The 21,184-nt window shown below is 44.2% G+C and overlaps 1 protein-coding gene across 4 annotated transcripts in view; it reads left to right on the forward strand.

Annotated features, from left to right (window-relative positions):
* Positions 1-21,184, forward strand: part of rhobtb4 (Rho related BTB domain containing 4) — a 71,834-nt gene that overhangs the window by 23,067 nt on the left and 27,583 nt on the right. The window contains exon 3 of one of the 4 annotated variants that reach the window (XM_045706688.2): positions 19,680-19,748. The exons of 2 other annotated variants lie outside the window; for them this stretch is intronic. Coding sequence is in view for 1 of the 2 variants with exons in the window: in XM_045706684.2 (XP_045562640.1) it covers positions 3,736-3,764 (29 nt within the window). In the remaining variant the exon portion in view is untranslated. Of the gene's footprint in view, positions 1-3,388; positions 3,765-19,679; positions 19,749-21,184 lie in introns of those variants that run through there. One more of the 4 variants, XM_045706684.2, reaches the window with a different exon arrangement.

A 21,184-nucleotide genomic window follows, 5' to 3' on the forward strand; every position in this document is an offset into this window, starting at 1 on the left:
TCGTCTTGGTAAACAACGCCAGTGTAGATTTGGCGTTGTGTTTTAGGTTATTGTCTTACTGAAAGGTGAATTTGTCTTCCAGTGTCTGTTGGAAAGCAGACTGAACCAGGTGTTCCTCTAGGATTTTGCCTGTGCTTAGCTCTATTCTATGTATTTTTATCCTACAAAACTCCCTAGTCTTTTCTGATGACAAGCATACCCATAACATGATGCAGCCCCCACCATGCTTGAAAATATGAAGAGTGGTACTCAGTGATGAGTGTGTTGGATTTGCCCCAAACATAACGCTTTGTATTGAGGTTAATTTCTTTTGCACGTTTTTTGCAGTTGTACTTTAGTGCCTTATTACAAGCAAGATGTATGTTTTGGAATATTTTTATTCTATACAGGCTTCCTTCTTTTCGCTCTGTAATTTAGGTTAGTATTGTGTAGTTACTACAATGTTGTTGATCCATCCTCAGTTATCTCCTATCACAGCCATTAAACTGTAACTGAACCTCTACAGGATTGGTGGGTCCCCAGCGGGACGGTTGAGCTAACGTGGGCTAATGCAATTAGCATGAGGTTGTAAGTAACAAGAAGATTTCCCAGGACATAGACATATCTGATATTGGCAGAAAGCTTAAATTCTTGTTAATCTAAACTGCACTGTCCAATTTACAGTAGCTATTACAGTGAAAGAATACCATGCTATTGTTTGAGGACAGTGCACAGTTATGAACTTGAAAAGTTATTAAGAAACCAATTAGGCACATTTGGGCATTCTTGATACAAAACTTTGAACATAAATACAATGGTTCATTGGATCAGTCTAAAACTTTGCACATACACTGCTGCCATCTAGTTGCTAAAATCTAAATTGCACCTGGGCTGGAATAATACATTATGGCCTTTCTCTTGCATTTCAATGATGATGGTACAAATAAAATACAAAAAAAACACATTTTTTTCTTTGCATTATCTTTTATCAGATCCAATGTGTTATATTCTCCTACATTCATTTCACATTTCCACAAACTTCAACGTGTTTCCTTTCAAATGGTATCAAGAATATGCATGTCCTTGCTTCAGGTCCTGAGCTACAGGCAGTTAGATTTGGGTATGTCATTTTAGGCAAAAATTGAAAAAAGTTTGGCCTCATGGCGAAATCCCTCTCCGGCAACAGAGTTAGGAAGGACGCCTGTATCTTTGTAGTGACTGGGTATATTGATACCCCATACAAAGTGTAATTAATAACTTCACTATGCTCAAAGGGATATTCAGTGTCTGCTTTAAAAAAATGACGTAGTCATTCAAATCAAATCAAATTTTATTTGTCACATGTGCCGAATACAACTGTTGTAGACTTTACTATGAAATGCTTGCTTACGAGCCCTTCCCAACAATGCAGAGTTAAAAAAAAAATTTGTAACACAAGAGGAATAAAAATAAAATACACAAGAATGGAGCGATATACAGGTCAATGTGCAGAGGTACCAGGTATTTGAGGTAGATATGTACATGAAGGCAGGGTAACGTGACTAGACATCAGGATAGATAATAATAAGGTATTTGAGGTAGATATGTACATGAAAGCAGGGTAAAGTGACTAGGCATCAGGATAGATAATAATAAGGTATTTGAGGTAGAAATGTACATGAAGGCAGGGTAAAGTGACTAGGCATCAGGATAGACAATAATAAGAATAAAATAAAGAACAGAATAGAAGCAGAAAGTTGTGTGTGTGTGTGTGTGTGTGTGTGTGTGTGTGTGTGCGCTTATGTACTGTAGTGTATGTGAATGTGTGTGAGTGTCAATGTAGTGTGCGTGAGTGTGTGTATGGTGTGTATATATAGTCTAGTGAGTGTGCATAGGGTCAGTGCAAGATAGAGTCAGTGCAGACAGTTTGGGTACCATTAATTGACTATTTAGCAGTCTGGCTATTTGGCAGTCTTATGGCTTGAGGGTAGAAGCTGTCTCAGTTGGTCAGTTTTCGGGCCTTCCTCTGATATAGATAATATGATATAGAGTTCCTGGATGGCAGGGAGCTCGGCCCCAATGATGTACTGGGCTGTCCACACCACACTCTAGCGCTTTTTGGTCAAGGGCGTTGCATTTGCCAGACCAGGCGGTGATGCAGCTAGTCAAGATGCTCTCGATGGTGCATCTGTAGAACTTTATGAGGGGCCCATGCCAAATCTTTTCAGCGTCCTGAGGGGGAAGAGGCACTGCCTTGCCCTCTTCACGACTGTGCGGGTGTGTGTGTACCATGTTAGGTTCTTCAAAAATTATATTAAACACTATTATTGCACACAGAGTGAGTCCATGCAACTTATCATGTGACTTGTTAAGCACATTTTTACTCCAGAACTTATTTAGGCTTGCCATAACAAAGGGGTTGAATACTTATTGACTCGAGACATTTCAGCTCTTTATTTTTAATGAATTTATAAAAATGTCTTAAAACATAATTCCACTTTGACATTTTGTGGTATTGTGTGTAAGCCAGTGACACACAATTTCAATTTAAACAATTTTACATTCAGGCTGTAAAATGGATTCAATCAAAATAGATTAAGTCAAAATGCCACAAAGTCAAAATTATGAATTTCAACCAAACCCTAACCTTTACCACACTGCTAACCTTATGCCTAACCCTAACCTTAAATTAAGACCAAAAAGACAACAACAAAAAAAGAATCAGGAATTTTTACGATTTAGCCAGTTTGGACTTTTCGGTTCTCGTAACTAGTGACAACCACCTCACAGTGATCTGTTTGGCAAATATTTTACCTGAATTTGAAATGTTTTTGTTTTTGGGGAGTGAAGTATCCTAGTCATGTTTTGGGAAGTGAAGTGTCCTATAGTCTTTGGTTAGCTTTCTTCAATAAGAGATCAAATAATATGCCATCAAGAACTGTGTAATATACTTTGTATAATATTTGAAAATCATAAATAGATGTTCCACTTGTTTCATCTACAGTTTGTGCCAAAAGACACTTGTGGCAATGCTGTTGACAAGGGGCAATTCCATGATAACAGAATTACACTGAGACAAAAAAAAAAACACATTTACTGAGAAAAACTGTGCAGATGCAACATTTGGTATTATGGTAAAATCTCCCTCAGTTTTATTCTGTTACCGAACGTTGTATCTGCACAGTTATTCCTGCAAATGTGTTCTTGTAAAATATTCAGGGGAAATTGTGAAAAGTAGTCCTTATGCATAGAGTTCTATGGTTTGTTAAACTTTGAAATCAATGTTTTTGTTTGGTATACATTTTAGTATCGGCGTAATTCCTTTTTGGTTGTTAATGGGCGGGGAAACTGCTTTAGGGCGGTAACAGGAAGAGCACGACTCCTTACCATTGGCTCCCCGTCGCCAAGACATCATGACGCACACCAAGGGGGCGTGCCTTTGAAGAAATCAGCTGGAGAGACATAAACTCATAGACACGTAGTTCACCGAGGAGATAGTTAGGATTATGGTTGATATTTTACCAAATAAGAGCAGTTTAGGCAAAAGTACAGAGTTACTTACTGCTTTAGCTAGATGCTAAATTAGTCAGTGAGCAATCTGAAGTGAAAGGAAGGAAAATGCTACCTTTGTTTTAGCGCTGAGTTTCTGTGCAACATTCGCTCTACCAAGCTAGTTCTCTCAAGCCAAGGCTCTCGAGTTGGCAGCCTCTTCTTTCCTCCGCACCACTCCTTTCTCGCGCCGGGTTAATGTGACGGGCGAACCACGCGCGGAGGGACATGTGGGTCAGTACCGGAACAGTCGGAAGGTAGGGAGGATGACAGTGCAACAGTGTTGCAGGCATAATGGTCGCGTGTTTACTTTTTGTTTCTGTTTTTGCATTAGGAGGTTGTGATACAACTCACTGCTTTAATGTTTCCCAAAATTTAGAGCTGTCAACAATATACTACAATGACAATGTAACAAGCAATAATGGTGCTCGATTCCCGAGCAGCAGCACGGGTCCTGCTGCTCGGGAACTGCTTGCATTCGGCTGTGGTGCAGCAATGGGCTTGGTCTGTTACGCAAGACTATTGCACCTGTTTGGGGTGTACCCACTTACCCTTATCTCCACATTAACGTGTTTTTTCTCACAATTTTAACTAATTTCACGTTTGTTTTCGAGTAATCTAGTGTATATTTTGGGGATAATTCTTGTCAGCAATGAAAATGCTTATGCATCAGTGGCCTGCAGGTCTCCTATCAGTGAACAATATATTGGGTCTCACTGTAGAGAATATGAATAATCCGATGTTTGGTTATGAATTGTCGCGCATCAGCAATCACACAACACCGTCCATTGATGCCAATTTAATAGTATGTTATAGTCTCCAGCAGCTTTCTGCTTCCTGCAATGTTTCAACATGCAGTATTTCATAGAAGAAAAGCTGAAAAGCAGATTGATTGTTGGTTTGTGGATGATGACATCTATCAAAAAACGTATCAAATGACACACACACACACACACACACACACACACACACACACACACACGGCCTGTAATAGTGATCCCGATCATTAAGATGGTTAGGCTAAGCTAGGTTGCTGTACCACTCTGTCAGTGATTCAGTTAGTCAGTACTCCAAATCACGAATTGCAGTCTGCCAATTATGCTGTTAGAAACATCGTTTGGCATGTTATCTGTTGGCCAAAACCAATGCCTTGTGAGGAAAGGTTACTTTTTATTAGGGAGGACAAGAGGAATTATCTTCCCCATATATGTTATTCATGTGTAATAAACACAACATTGCGTCTGCTTAGGCCCTGCGCTCAGGAAGTAGGATTTAACAAACAAAAAACTCTGCTGCTGCTCTCAGCTTTATCCTATATCTACATGATATATCTTATCATAGGTATGCAGTCTAGGGAGGATACAGGGCCTAGCGAGCCATTACAGTGACCAGGGCCTGTTCTGTCAGAAGTTAGGAGATAACATGCTGCATTGAGCCACATGGAAGTAACAGACAGAGAGAGAGACCACATTAGAGACACATATTTCCAACAGATCACAGAGACCCACAAAGAATTTAAAAACAAATCAAACATCGATAAACTCCCGTATCTGTTAGGCAAAATACCACAGTGTGCAATCACAGCAGCAAGATATGTGGCCCGTTGCCATGAGAAAAGGGCAACCAGTGGAGCACAAACAAATTGTAAATACCACCAATATTTATCTGTTTATTTATCTTCCCTTTCGTACTTCAACTACTTGCACATTGTTACAACACTGTACATAGCGAATAGTATAACGTGAAATGTCTATATTCTTTAAACTTTTGTGAGTGTAATGTTCACTAATGTTTCCTTGTTTATTTCCCTTTTGTTTATTGTCTATTCCATTTGCTTTGGCAATGTAAACATATGACCTTTGAATTGGGGAGAGAGAGAGAGAGAGAGAGAGAGAGAGAGAGAGAGAGATGAGACCGAATCCGTTGGGGCAGTGTGTGGCAGACAGGCAGAGCCATGCCCAATGCCAGGGTCTGAGACAGAGCAGATGCCTGAGCTGAGAGGAGTGACACTTATCCTGCAGTCCAAAGTAAAAGTGTTCTTGTGGGTGGTTGGTTTACTGGTACATGTTGTCAGTGTAATGCTTGTCATTTTGAGCACCTTCCCCCTAAAAAGGCTGTGCACAGCCCTGTGTGCAAGTGTTTCTGGTGTTTACATATGCCTATGCAGTTAGTGGTAGTCCCAGGTGATGTTTTGGTCATGTGGCGTGCACTTGGAGCTTATGAAACACTGTTAGTAATGTCTGTTGTGTAAGAAAGGTTGTCTGGTGTATTCAGGATCCTAACAGAAGCTATGGAAGCTATTGATAATGGAAGGACATGGCGAGACATTGCCATTGGCTAAGACATTGTCAACCCTGGGGATATAGCTCGACCAAAGAGGAAGAGGGAAGGCATTAGAGAGAGACAGAAAGGGAGACAAAGAGACGGAGAGGGAGGGAGAAACCTAGGAGGATATGGATTGGCCAATGAGGGTCAGAGAGATGATGGAGGAGGAGGAGAGGGAGGAAGTAGGACAGAGAAGGGTGCATGTCTTGTTTACAAGGCAGTGAAGCAGTAGAGTCACCCATCCCCAGACATACTCCCATAGTGCCGAGAGCTACCCATTAGGCCTGTTGTGATGGATGCATTTAGAAATGTTTGTGTTGTGTGTGTACTGTGTGTTCCTATAGCTATTTGTGTGTGTGTGTGTGTGTCTGTGTCAGAAGCCCAGAGCAGTTTAATAACATAGGAGACTGTAGCTGGGTGCCCCTGCCTCTCCCCTGGACCTGTTTACAGTAGACCAGAGCAGCCAGGCGGTTTACAGTAGACCAGAGCAGCCAGGCTGTTTACAGTAGACCAGAGCAGCCAGGCGGTTTACAGTAGACCGGAGCAGCCAGGCTGTTTACAGTAGACCAGAGCAGCCAGGCTGTTTACAGTAGACCAGAGCAGCCAGGCTGTTTACAGTAGACCAGAGCAGCCAGGCGGTTTACAGTAGACCGGAGCAGCCAGGCTGTTTACAGTAGACCAGAGCAGCCAGGCTGTTTACAGTAGACCAGAGCAGCCAGGCTGTTTACAGTAGACCAGAGCAGCCAGGCTGTTTACAGTAGACCAGAGCAGCCAGGCTGTTTACAGTAGACCAGAGCAGCCAGGCGGTTTACAGTAGACCGGAGCAGCCAGGCGGTTTACAGTAGACCGGAGCAGCCAGGCGGTTTACAGTAGACCGGAGCAGCCAGGCGGTTTACAGTAGACCGGAGCAGCCAGGCTGTTTACAGTAGGCCAGAGCAGCCAGGCGGTTTACAGTAGACCAGAGCAGCCAGGCGGTTTACAGTAGACCAGAGCAGCCAGGCGGTTTACAGTAGACCAGAGCAGCCAGGCGGTTTACAGTAGACCAGAGCAGCCAGGCGGTTTACAGCAGGCCAGAGCAGCCAGGCGGTTTACAGTAGACCGGAGCAGCCAGGCTGTTTACAGCAGGCCGGAGCAGCCAGGATGTTTACAGCAGGCCGGAGCAGCCAGGCGGTTTACAGCAGACCACATTGGCAGGCTGTTTACAGCAGACCAGAGCAGCCAGGCTGTTTACAGCAGACCAGAGCAGCCAGGCTGTTTACAGCAGGCCAGAGCAGCCAGGATGTTTACAGCAGACCACAGCAGCCAGGCTGTTTACAGTAGGCCAGAGAAGCCAGGATGTTTACAGCAGGCCAGAGAAGCCAGGATGTTTACAGCAGGCCAGAGCAGCCAGGCTGTTTACAGTAGACCACAGCAGCCAGGCTGTTTACAGCAGACCACAGCAGCCAGGCTGTTTACAGCAGACCACAGCAGCCAGGCTGTTTACAGCAGACCACAGCAGCCAGGCTGTTTACAGCAGCCAGGCTGTTTACAGTAGACCAGAGCAGCCAGGCTGTTTACAGTAGGCCAGAGCAGCCAGGCGGTTTACAGTAGACCAGAGCAGCCAGGCGGTTTACAGTAGACCAGAGCAGCCAGGCGGTTTACAGTAGACCAGAGCAGCCAGGCGGTTTACAGTAGACCAGAGCAGCCAGGCGGTTTACAGTAGACCGGAGCAGCCAGGCTGTTTACAGCAGGCCAGAGCAGCCAGGATGTTTACAGCAGACCACAGCAGCCAGGCTGTTTACAGCAGACCACAGCAGCCAGGCTGTTTACAGCAGCCAGGCTGTTTACAGCAGCCAGGCTGTTTACAGCAGACCGGTGCGCGGCCAGGCTGTTTCCAGTAGACCGGTGCGCGGCCAGGCTGTTTCCAGTAGGCCGGTGCGCGGCCAGGCTGTTTCCAGTAGGCCGGTGCGCGGCCAGGCTGTTTCCAGTAGACCGGTGCGCGGCCAGGCTGTTTCCAGTAGACCGGTGCGCGGCCAGGCTGTTTCCAGTAGACCGGTGCGCGGCCAGGCTGTTTCCAGTAGACCGGTGCGCGGCCAGGCTGTTTCCAGTAGACCGGTGCGCGGTTTACAGTAGACCAGGCTGTTTCCAGTAGACCGGTGCGCGGCCAGGCTGTTTCCAGTAGACCGGTGCGCGGCCAGGCTGTTTACAGTAACCAGTTTGTGCCATTCTTGCCACTGTCTCCCCTTTTTTTCTCTCTCACACGCACACACATGTCCAGACATGCACAGACACCTGCTCTATTTATGAAGGAACTACAGTAATGGCGCCTGAGAAGATGGGCGCCGTTTTACGGTCTCCTAACCAATTGTGCTTCCCTCTGCAACTGGATCCTGGACTTCCTGCCGGGCCGCCCCCAGGTGGTGAGGGTAGGTAGCAACACATCTGCCACGCTGATCCTCAACACTGGAGCTCCCCAGGGGTGCGTGCTCAGTCCCCTCCTGTACTCCCTGCTCACCCACGACTGCATGGCTAGGCACTCCAACACCATCATTAAGTTTGCTGATGACACAACAGTGGTAGGCCTGATCAACGACGAGACAGCCTATAGGGAGGAGGTCAGAGACCTGGCCGGGTGGTGCCAGAATAACAACCTATCCCTCATCATAACCAAGACTAAGGAGATGATTGTGGACTACAGGAAAAGGAGCACCGAGCATGTCCCCATTCTCTTCGACGGGGCTGTAGTGGAGCAGGTTGAGAGCTTCAAATTCCTTGGTGTCACATCAACAACAAATTAGAATGGTCCAAACACACCAAGACAGTCGTGAAGAGGGCACGACAAAGCCTATTCCTCCTCAGAAAACTAAAAAGATTTGGCATGGGTCCTGAGATCCTCAAAAGGTTCTACAGCTGCAACATCGAGAGCATCCTGACTGGTTGCATCACTGCCTGGTACGGCAATTGCTTAGCCTCCGACCGCAAGGCACTTCAGAGGGTAGTGCGTCCGGCCCAGTACTTCACTGGGGCAAAGCTGCCTGCCATCCAGGACCTCTACACCAGGCGATGTCAGAGGAAGGCCCTGAAAATTGTCAAAGACCCCAGCCACCCCAGTCATAGACTGTTCTCTCTACTACCTCATGGCAAGCGGTACCGGAGTGCCAAGTCTAGGACAAAAAGGCTTCTCAACAGTTTGTACCCCCAAGCCATAAGACTCCTGAACAGGTAACCAAATGGTTACCCGGACTATTTGCATTGTGTGCCCCACCCCCCCACCCCTCTTTTACGCTGCTGCTACTCTCTGTTTATCTCGTATGCATAGTCACTTTAACTATACATTCATGTACATACTATCTCAATTGGCCCGACCAACCAGTGCTCCCGCACATTGGCTAACCGGGCTATCTGCATTGTCTCCCACCACCCGCCAACCCCTCTTTTTACGCTACTGCTACTCTCTGTTCATCATATATGCATAGTCACTTTAACCATACCCACATGTACATACTACCTCAATAAGCCTGACTAACCGGTGTCTGTATATAGCCTTGCTACTCTTATTTTCAAATGTCTTTTTACTGTTGTTTTATTTCTTTACTTACCTACACACACACACGCACATATACCTTTTTTTCACACTATTGGTTAGAGCCTGTAAGTAAGCATTTCACTGTAAGGTCTACACCTGTTGTATTCGGCGCACGTGACAAATAAACTTGGATTTGATTTGAATAACCTAGGGTGCACATTTGCCGACAGTATCAGCGACCTAGCTACCATCGCCAGTCATTTTCAATGGAAGGAAGACAATTAGCGAGCTCGTGACCAGAGTTAAATTTGTGTTTGTAGTGTGTGTATGCGTGCGTGGAGCAGACTGTAGCTGTCATCCTCTGAGGGGGTGCTACAGGCAGCCAGCTGTGTCAGTGTGTTTGGGTGAACTCTAGCCTTGAGGAAGAGGAGGAGGTGGGGGAGAAAGAGCAGGATGAGGAATCGGGTTTATGGAGCACTGGGGCCGAGCGGCTGCTACCATTCCAACTGTTACATAACTGGGAGGGAGAGATCTGGGAGGAGTTTGGAGAAAGAAGGTAGCCAGGAAGGGAGGGACAGTGGGTAGAGAGAGAGGGCAATGGGTGTGAAAAAGAATAAGTAAACTAAGGACAGAGAGTAACAACCAGGGAGGGAATAGCTGTGTAATCAAGTGGAGCGAGAGACAAAGGAGATAGGGAAGGTGAGCAATAGAAACAGCGAAAAGAGGCCTCCCGAGTGGCGCAGTGGTCAAAGGTAGAGGTCGACCGATTATGATTTTTCAACGCCGATACCGATTATTGGAGGGCCCAAAAAACCCGCCAATACCGATTAATCGGCCGATTATTTTTATTTTTAATAATGACAATTACAACAATACTGAATGAACACTTATTTTAACTTAATATAATACATCAATAAAATATATTTAGCCTCAAATAAATAATGAAACATGTTCAATTTGGTTTAAATAATGCAAAAACAAAGTGTTGGAGAAGAAAGTAAAAGTGCAATATGTGCCATGTAAGAAAGCTAACGTTTAAGTTCCTTGCTCAGAACATGAGAACATATGAAAGCTGGTGGTTCCTTTTAACATGAGTCTTCAATATTCCCAAGTAAGAAGTTTTAGGTTGTAGTTATTATAGGAATTATAGGACTATTTCTCTCTGTACAATTTGTATTTCATATACCTTTGACTATTGGATGTTCTTATAGGCACTTTAGTATTGCCAGTGTAACAGTATAGCTTCCGTCCCTCTCCTCGCTCCTACCTGGGCTCGAACCAGGAACACATCGACAACAGTCACCCTCGAAGCAGCGTTACCCATGCAGAGCAAGTCACGTTTGAAGTTTGAAATGCGATTAGCGCGCACCCCGCTAACTAGCTAGCCATTTCACATGGGTTACACCAGCCTAATCTCGGGAGTTGATAGGCTTGAAGTCATAAACAGCGCAATGCTTGAAGCATTGCGAAGAGCTGCCGACAAAACGAAAGTGCTGTTTGAATGAATGCTTACGAGCTTGCTGGTGCCTACCATCGCTCAGTCAGACTGCTCTATCAAATCATAGACTTAATTAGAACATAATAACACACAGAAACGCGAGCCTTAGGTCATTAATATGGTCAAATCCGGAAACTATCACGTTTATTCTTTCAGTGAAATATGGAACCGTTCTGTATTTTATCTAACGGGTGGCATCCATAAGTCTAAATATTCCTGTTACATTGCACAACCTTCAATGTTATGTCATAATTACGTAAAAGTCTGGCAAATTAGTTTGCAACGAGCCAGGCGGCCCAAACTGTTGCATATACCCTGACTCTGCGTGCAATGAACGCAAGAGAAGTGACACAATTTCACCTGATTAATATTGCCTGCTAACCTGTATTTATTTTAGCTAAATATGCAGGTTTAAAAATATATACTTCTGTGTATTGATTTTAAGAAAGGCATTGATGTTTATGGTTAGGTACATTCGTGCAACGATTGTTCTTTTTTCGCAAATGCCCTTTTGTTAAATCATCCCCCGTTTGGTGAAGTCGGCTGTCTTTGTTAGGAAGAAATAGTCTTCACAGTCGCAACGAGCCAGGCGGCCCAAACTGCTGCATATACCCTGACTCTGTTGCAAGAGAAGTGACACATTTTCCCTAGTTAAAAGAAATTCATGTTAGCAGGCAATATTAACTTAATATGCAGGTTTAAAAATATATACTTGTGTATTGATTTTAAGAAAGGCATTGATGTTTATGGTTAGGTACACGTTGGAGCAACGTGTACCTAAGCGATTATATGCAATGCAGGACAGGCTAGATAAACTAGTAATATCGTCAACCATGTGTAGTTAACAAGTGATTATGATTGATTGATTGTTTTTTTATAAGATAAGTTTAATGCTAGCTAGCAACTTACCTTGGCTTCTTACTGCATTCACGTAACAGGCAGGCTCCTCGTGGAGTGCAATGTAAAGCAGGTGGTTAGAGCGTTGGACTAGTTAACTGTAAGGTTGCAAGATTGAATCCCCGAGCTGACAAGGTAAAAATCTGTCGTTCTGCCCCTGAACAAGGCAGTTAACCCACCGTTCCTAGGCCGTCATTGAAAATAAGAATGTGTTCTTAACTGACTTGCCTAGTTAAAATAAAGGTGTTACATTTTTTTTTTTTATCGGCCAAATCAGCGTCCAAAAATACCGATTTCCGATTGTTATGAAAACTTGAAATCGTCCCTAATTAATCAGTCATTCCGATTAATCGGTCAACCTCTAGTCTAAGGCACTACATCGCAGTGCTAGCTGTGCCACTAGAGATTCTGGGTTCGAGCCCAGGCTCTGTCGCAGCCGGCCGTGACCGGGAGGCTCATGGGGCGGCACACAATTGGCATAGCGTCGTCCGGGTTAGGGAGGGTTTGGCCGGCAGTGATATCATTGTCTCATTGCGCACTAGCGACTCCTGTGGCGGGCCGGGCGCAGTGCACGCTGACACTGTTGCCAGGTGTACGGTGTTTCCTCCGACACATTGCTGCGGCTGGCTTCCGGGTTGGATGGGCATTGTGTCAAGAAGCAGTGCAGCTTGGTTGGGTTGTGTTTCGGTGGACGCATGGCTCGCGACCTTCGCCCCTAGTCCGTACGGGAGTTGCAGAGATGAGAAAAGACTGTAACTACTACCAATTGAATACCACGAAATTGGGGAGAAAAAAGGGGTAAAAAAATAAAAAAGAATCATCGAAAAGAGTGGTGGATGGAGAAAGGGAGGGAGCATTGGGAGAGGAGGTATGAAAGCTCCCACTGCACTGCACTGACCCAACCAAACCCATACTGAGACACTCTTATTTACAATGTGCAGGGATACTGGAGTAGTAGATATGTACAGTGGTAAGGTGACTAGGCATCAGGATATATGATAAACAGAGTAGCAGCCTCGTATATGATGATTGTGTGTGTGGAGTCAGTATAAATGTGTGTGCATGTGTTATGTGTGTGTTGGAGTGACAGTGTGCGTGAGTGTAGAGTCTTGAGTCAGTGCAAAAATAAAATACAATGGTCAACTCAGGTAGTCAATGTAGCCGTTCTGTGAGCTGTTTAGCAGTCTTATGGCTTGAGGATAGAAGCTGTTCAGGAGCCTGTTGGTGTCAGACTTGATGCACCGGTACTGCTTGCCATGCGGAAGCAGAGAGAACAGTCTATGACTTTGGTGGCTGGAGTCTTTAACAATTTTCCAGGACTTCCTTTCACACCGCCTTATAGAGGTCCTGGATGGCAGGGAGCTCGGTCCCAGTGATGTACTGGGCTCTCCGCACCACCCTCTGTAGAGCCATGCGATCGAGGGCGGTGCAGTTGGCATACCAAGCAGTGATGCAGCCAGTCAACATGCTCTCAATGGTTCAGCTGTAGAACATTTTTAGGAATTGAGGGGCCATGCCAAACCTTTTCAACCTCCTGAGGGGGAAGAGGCGCTGTTGCATCTTCTTTATGACTGTGTGAGTGGACCATTGAAGCTCTTGACCCCCTCCACTGCAGCCCCGTCAATGTTTCCTCTAGTCCACTATCAGCTCCTTGGTCTTACTGACGTTGAGGGAGAGGTTGTTGTCCCAAAACCACACTGCCAGGTCACTGACCTCCTCCTTGTAGGCTGTGTCATCGTCGCCGGTGATCAGGCCTACCAATGTTGTGTCGTCAGCAAACTTGATGATAGTGTTGGAGTCGTGCGTGGCCTCGCAGTCATGGGCGAACAGGGAGTACACGAGGGGACAAAGCACACACCCATGTGGATCCCCCATTTTGAGGGTCAGCGTGATGGAGGTGTTGTTGCCTACCCTCACCACCTGGGGGCAGCCCGTCAGGAAGTCCAGAATCCAGTTGCAGAGGGAGTTCTTCAATGCCAGGGTCCTAAGCTTGGTGACCAGCTTGGAGGGGACAATGGTGTAGAACGCTGAGCTGTACTCGATGACCAGCATTCTCACATACAGTTGAAGTCGGAAGTTTACATACACTTAGGTTGGAGTCATTAAAACTCGTTTTTCAACCACTCCACAAATTCTTTGTTAACCTCTCTGGTATCATTGGGACGCTAGTGTCCCACCTCGACAACAGCCAGTGAAATTGCAGGGCGCCAAATTCAAACAACAGAAATCCCATAATTAAAATTCCTCAAACATACAAGTATTATGCACCATTTTAAATCCAACCACAGTGTCCGATTTCTAAAAGGCTTTACGGCGAAAGCACACCATGCGATTATGTTAGGACAACGCCTAGCCACAAGAAACCATACAGACATTTTCCGGCCAAGGAGAGGACTCACAAAAGTCAGAAATAGCGATTAAATGAATCACTAACCTTTGATCTTCATCTGGTGGCACTCCCAGGACTCCATGTTACACAATAAATGTTAATTTTGTTCGATAATGTCCCTCTTTATGTCCAAAAACCTCAGTTTTGTTGGTGCGTTTAGTTCAGTAATCCAAAGGCACAAAGCATACTCTCAACATCCAGACGAAATGTCAAAAAAGTACAATAAAAGTTCGTAGAAACATGTCAAATGATGTTTAAAATCCTCAGGTTGTTTTTGTCATGAATAATCAAGAATATTTCAACCGGACGGACAAAAGCTTTGTCAATAGAAAAGGAAAAACAAGAAAGGCGCGCTCCCACACGCTGGATTCATGTCTGGAAATGTCCACTGTCCACTCATTGAAAGTGCTGTATCTCCCTAATTTTTCAGAGTAAAAGCCTGAAACAATGCCTAAAGACTGGCCACATGTAGAAGAAGCCATAGAGATCGTGAACTGGGCCCTAAGACTTTCAACAAAATAATAGTACTTCCTGGATGGATTTTCCTCAGGTTTTCACCTGCCATATCAGTTCTGTTATACTCACAGACATTATTTTAACAGTTTTGGAAACTTGAGAGTTTCTATCCACATTTACCAATTATATGCATATCCTAGCGTCTGGGCCTGAGTAGCAGGCAGTTTAATATGGGCACGCTTTTCATAAAAAATTCCGACTGCTGCCCTAGTGAAGTTAACAAACTATAGTTTTGGCAAGTCGGTTAGGACATCTACTTTGTGCATGACACAAGTCATTTTTCCAACAATTGTTTACAGATAGATTATTTCACTTATAATTCACTGTATCACAATTCCAGTGGGTCAGAAGTTTACATATGCTAAGGTAACTGTGCCTTTAAACAGTTTGGAAAATTCCAGAAAATGATGTCATGGCTTTAGAAGCTTCTGATAGGCTAATTGACAACATTTTAGTCAATTGGAGGTGTACCTGTGGATGTATTTTAAGGCCTACCTTCAAACTTAGTGCCTCTTTGCTTGACATCATGGGAAAATGAAAAGAAATCAGCCAAGGCCTCAGAAAAAAAAATGGTAGACCTCCACAAGTCTGGTTCATCCTTGGGAGCAATTTCCAAATGCCTGAAGGTACCACATTCATCTGTACAAACAATAGAACGCAAATATAAACACCATGGGACCCCGCAGCCGTCATACCACTCAGGAAGGAGACGCGTTCTGTCTCCTAGAGATGAACGTACTTTGGTGCGAAAAGTGCAAATCAATCCCAGAACAACAGCAAAGGACCTTGTGAAGATGCTGTAGGAAACGGGGACAAAATTATCTATATCCACAGTAAAACGAGTCCTATATCGACATAACCTGAAAGGCCGCTCAGCAAGGAAGAAGCCACTGCTCCAAAACCTCTATAAAAAGGCCAGACCACGGTTTGCAACTGCACATGGGGACAAAAATCTTACTTTTTGGAGAAATGTCCTCTGGTCTGATGAAACAAAAATAGAACTGTTTGGCCATAATGACCATTGTTACGTTTGGAGGAAAAAGAGGGATGCTTGCAAGCCGAAGAACACCATCCCAACCGTGAAGCACGGGAGTGGCAGCATCATGTTGTGGGGGTCATTTGCTGTAGGAGGGACTGGTGCACTTCACAAAATAGATGGCATCATGAGGCAGGAAAATTATGTGGATATATTGAAGCAACATCTCAAGACATCAGTTAGGAAGTTTAAGCTTGGTCGCAAATGGGTCTTCCAAATGGACAATGACCCTAAGCATACTTTCAAATTTGTGGCAAAATGTCTTAAGGACAACAAAGTCATGGTATTGGAGTGGCCATCACAAAGCCCTGACCTCAATCCTATAGAAAATGTGTGGGCAGAACTGAAAAAGTGTGAGCGAGCAAGGAGGCCTATAAACCTATAAACCTAACTCAGTTACACCAGCTCTGTCAGGAGGAATGGGACAAAATTCACCTAACTTATTGGGGGAAGCTTGTCGAAGGCAACCCAAAATGTTTAACCCAAGTTAAACAATTTTAAAGGCAATGCTACCAAATTCTAATTGAGTGTATGTAAACTTCTGACCCACTGGGAATGTGATGAAAGAAATAAAAGCAGAAATAAATCATTCTCTCTACTATTATTCTGACATTTCACATTCTTAAAATAAAGTGGTGATGCTAATTGACCTAATACGTAACATTTTTACTAGGATTAAATGTCAGGAATTGTGAAAAACGGAGTTTAAATGTTTTTAACTAAGGTGTATGTAAACTTCCGACTTCATTGATAGGTATTCCTCTATCTAGGTGGTTGAGGGCAGTGTGGAGTGCAATTGAGATTGCGTCATCTATGGATCTGTTAGGGTGGTATGTAAATTGGAGTGGGTCTAGGGTGTCTGGGATGGTGGAGTTGATGTGTGTCATAACCAGCCTTTCAAAGCATTTCATGATTACAGATGTCGGTGCTACAGGGTGGTAGTCATTGTGCCTTGAAGCCTTTAGAGTTCTTAGGAACAGGGATGATGGTAATCATCTTAAAACATGTGGGGATTACAGACTGGGACAAGGAGAGGTTGAAAATTACAGTGAATGTGCCTGTACGCTGATCTGCGCATGCTCTGAGAACGTGCCCTGGAATACCGTCCGGCTCCGTGGCCTTGCGTTTGTTGACCTCATTAAAGACCTTACTCACGTCGCTCTCAGAGAGCGAGATCACCCAGTCCTCTGGGTAGTTGGGGGCCCTCACGCACGGTACAGTCTTGTTATTGTCAAGGCGTGAATAAAAGGCAGTGAGTTTGTCTGGTAGAGAGGCATCATTGAGCAGATCATGACTGGGTCTTCCTTTGTAATCTATAATAGACTGTAGCCCCTGCCACATGTGGTGGGCGTCTGAGCCTGTGTAATATGATTCCACCTTATTCCTATATTGTCCTTTTGTTGACTCTGAGGTCGTTGCGGGATTTCTTGTTCCTGTCCTAACACCTTTCATTACTCACTTTTCCATTCTTAGATCAAGGTGAAACAACCACATAATATAGATGTTAAAAAGGCCTCGATGTAGAGAGATTTGAGATGTTTTTATGTTGTGTTGTCAAGGGGAACATGTCTTAGTAGCAGACCAGAAGTATTGGCTTGCACCTTCCTCAGTGTGTCTGCTGTTCGCTGACATTTCCAATCGCTGTAGTACAGGTGCCAGCCTAACAGATGGTGTCTAGACTGCTGCCTTTCTCAGCATCAGTCACTGGCTGTGAATTAATCCCTACACAGCTCTCACAGTGTCTAGTTACCTCTGCTGCCTTTCTCGGCATCAGTCACTGGCTGTGAATTAATCCCTACACAGCTCTCACAGTGTCTAGTTACCTCTGCTGCCTTTCTCAGCATCAGTCACTGGCTGTGAATTAATCCCTACACAGCTCTCACAGTGTCTAGTTATCTCTGCTGCCTTTCTCAGCATCAGTCACTGGCTGTGAATTAATCCCTACACAGCTCTCACAGTGTCTAGTTATCTCTGCTGCCTTTCTCAGCCAGCCTCTCTGTGTGTTTGTGACTTTGATATGTGGTTGTCTCAGCTACCTTAAGATGAACACAGTAGTTGGAATCGGTCTGGATAAGAGTGTCTGCTAGATGACTAAAATGTAAAATGTGTGCGTGTGTATGTGTTCGCTGTCCTCTGCGTGGTGGATGCTGTGCCACAGAGCGACGGTGTAGTGATCCAGCGTCTGATCCCCTGAGAAACTGTCCTCTGTCCCCAGTTTCATATCTCCATGCCTCACAGCCTGCCTAAGCCTGTTACACACCAGACCCAGGGGACCCTTAACACCATACACACACGCACACACACGCACACAGGTAGGCCTTTGTATTTTTTACACATGCAGAGACACACTCAAATACAAACATACAAACAAGCATGAGCCAGTGGTGTGTGAGCTGTGACACTACTGATGTGACACATTTGATGCAAATTCACTTACACACTCTGTCCTACACAGGTTCTCTGTCAGCCCCATAGACTTAATTGGAAAACAAAGCACATTTACTCAACCCTGAGTGGTGGAGTGCTGATCCCATAGGGATGACTGTCTAATATTTCCCTTTATTGCTTTTTCCATCTGCAACTCTCAGAACTGTTATTGATGTGCTCGTCTTGCAGCTGCTACGACAATTAAAGAAAATTTCCACCCCAAAATTACATTTTGGTATTTGTTTCATTAGTCCATTATTGATATAGTCCCAAAATGTTTTGCATGTCAGCAATCAATTTTCACAAATATTTCACTTTCAAAATACATAAATACATCTGGTATGATGCAAAGTGCACCATCAAAAGTTTGGACACACCTACTCATTCCAGGGTTTTTCTTCATTTTGACCATTTTCTACATTGTAGAATAATAGTGAGAGAATGCCAAGAGTGTGTAAAGCTGTCATCAAGGCAAAGGGTGGCTACTTTGAAGAATCTCAAATATAAAATATATTGTGATTTGTTTAACACTTTTTTGGTTACTACATGATTCCATATGTGTTATTTCATAGTTTTGATGTCTTCACTATTATTCTACAATGTAGGAAATAATACAAAATAAAGAAAAACCCTTGAATGAGTAGTAGGTGTGTCCAAACTTTTGACCGGTACTGTATGTATTTTGAAAATGTAATATCTTGAAAACTTGATTCCTGACATGCAAAACATTTCGGACTAATGAAACAAATACCAAAATCTTGTTTTTGGATGGAATTTTCCTTGAAGTGAAGAACTGTTAGATAAGGATAGAATGTCGTGACTTTTACTGCTCTCTCTATCACACTATTAACTGACTCACGTAGACCTACAGTACGTGCCTGACTGTGTGTCTCAGAAAGACCAACACAAAGGGAAACGTAGGGAGGGAGCACAGATAAAGTCTAGATAGACAGCCACTACTCCCTCAGTTCCTCTGCATTTCTCCGGGTTCAGTCACTCTCTCCGCTACTCACATCGACTAAGGTTAAGGTACAGTGTAATAATAACACCTGCTGCTCGGTGGCTTTGACAGCTCTGGGACTATAACGGAGATGGAATATTCCAAAGGGAACACACTGTTTGTTGTAGCTCTTAAACAAGACCTGACATTGTTTGTTTAGGCCTATTGCAATATTGTCTCAATCTGTAGCAACAGGGACATAAAATGTTTGAGACGAGAGGAGCAGGAGTTGGTGGAGATGAGTGGAGGAGGGATGGGGGGGGGGGAGAGCTGAATATCCGGCTGCCTGTCGTCTCGTGTGTCCGATGAATGGATGCCATTTTTATCCGCTACTGTCTGTCTGTCAGGGCAGGGATGAAGTGCATCTACGTCAATGGAACAATAATAAGCCAGTGAATGTTTCAAACAGCCTATTTATGGGACCTTGGATAGGTTGGAGTGGCAGAGTGGTAGGACAGAACTGCAGGTCTGTTCAGGTATGGTCTGGCCAGGTCGTATCACTATCACCTTCAGAGAAGCACGGGAGTCTAACCAACGTTCTCTCTCTCTCTCTCTACTGGGTCGGTCCACCACAAAAAGCACCAGAAAGAGGACTTCGACACCCACCATCTCAGATTGTTCTGAAATCATTTATTTTCTTAGAAACAGGTAAGAGTAGCATTCCTGCAACATTATTTTGTTGAAATATAATTTGATCTCTGAGAAAGGAAGCTCATTGATTGCATCCAAATTAGCCATTTTAATGTATAGGATTCATATAATATTCAATAAATATAGTACCTAACATCTGATATGGACCAAAGTTCTTTCTAACAATGACTTAGACATGAGGAATCCCACCACAACAATGAGTATATAGTATCAGTTCTCTATGTTTGACAAGTACTATGGAGCTTCAGTTTGGAGTATTGTTTATTCATCCTATGTAATGTATTCTTAGTGAATTTGGTGATGTTTTTTCCCCCCCCCCCTGAGTATTTAGTCATGGAGATTGTTAGGCTTCAGTCCCATCGTATATCATGATATTACCAGGTTCTGACCACTAGATGGTGTTGTTCTTGCTATTAGGTGATAAAGGGACAGTTCACCCAAATTACAAAATTACATTGGTTTCCTTCCTGTAAGCAGTCTATTGACAAGGTATGACAATAATAATACTTGTCAGACATAGAGAGCTGATACTGTATAAGCCTCCCCTACCAGAGGACCTGAGCCCTTGGATCATGCCTCAGGACCACCTGGCCTGATGACTCCTTGCTGTCCCCAGTCCACCTGGTCGTGCTGCTGCTCCAGTTTCAACTGTTCTGCCTACGGCAATGGAACACTGACCTGTTCACCGGACGTGCTACCTTGTCCCAGACCTGCAGTTTTCTACTCTCTCTCTCTCTACCGCACCTGCTGTCTCGAACTCTGAATGCTCGGCTATGAAAAGCCAACTGACATTTACTCCTGAGGTGCTGACCTGTTGCACCCTCTACAACCACTGTGTTTATTATTATCTGACCCTGCTGGTCATTTATGAACGTTTGAACATCTTGGCCATGTACTGTTATAATCTCAACCCAGCACAGCCAGAAGAGGACTGGCCACTCCTCAGAGCCTGGTTCCTCTCTAGGTTTCTTCCTAGGTTCCTGCCTTTCTAGGTAGTTTTTCCTAGCCACCGTGCTTCTACACCTGCATTGCTTTCTGGAGTTTTAGGCTGGGTTTCTGTATAGCACTTTGACATCTGCTGATGTGAAATAGGGCTTTATAAATACATTTGATTGATGGGTGGGTGTGGGGGGTCTGTGGGTGGCTTTTAACCATTTCTTTGGATTCCTCATATCCTACTCATTGTTAGAAGACATTTTGTTCGAAATTGGATGTTAGCTACTATATTTATTGAATATTATATTCATTCTGTAAATTAAAATGGGCAATTTGGGTGCAATCAATTCGCTCAATTTCTCAGAGATCAAGTTATATTTCAACAAAATAATGTTGCAGGAATGCTAATCTTATCTGTTTTTAACTACAGAAACCATTTCAGAACAATCTGAGACTGTGGGTGTCATGGCTTGCTGATATGAAATGGAACAAACCTG

This window comes from Salmo salar, chromosome 24 (genome assembly GCF_965601325.2).
Source record: "Salmo salar chromosome 24, fSalSal1, whole genome shotgun sequence".
Classification (NCBI taxonomy): Eukaryota; Metazoa; Chordata; class Actinopteri; order Salmoniformes; family Salmonidae; genus Salmo; species Salmo salar.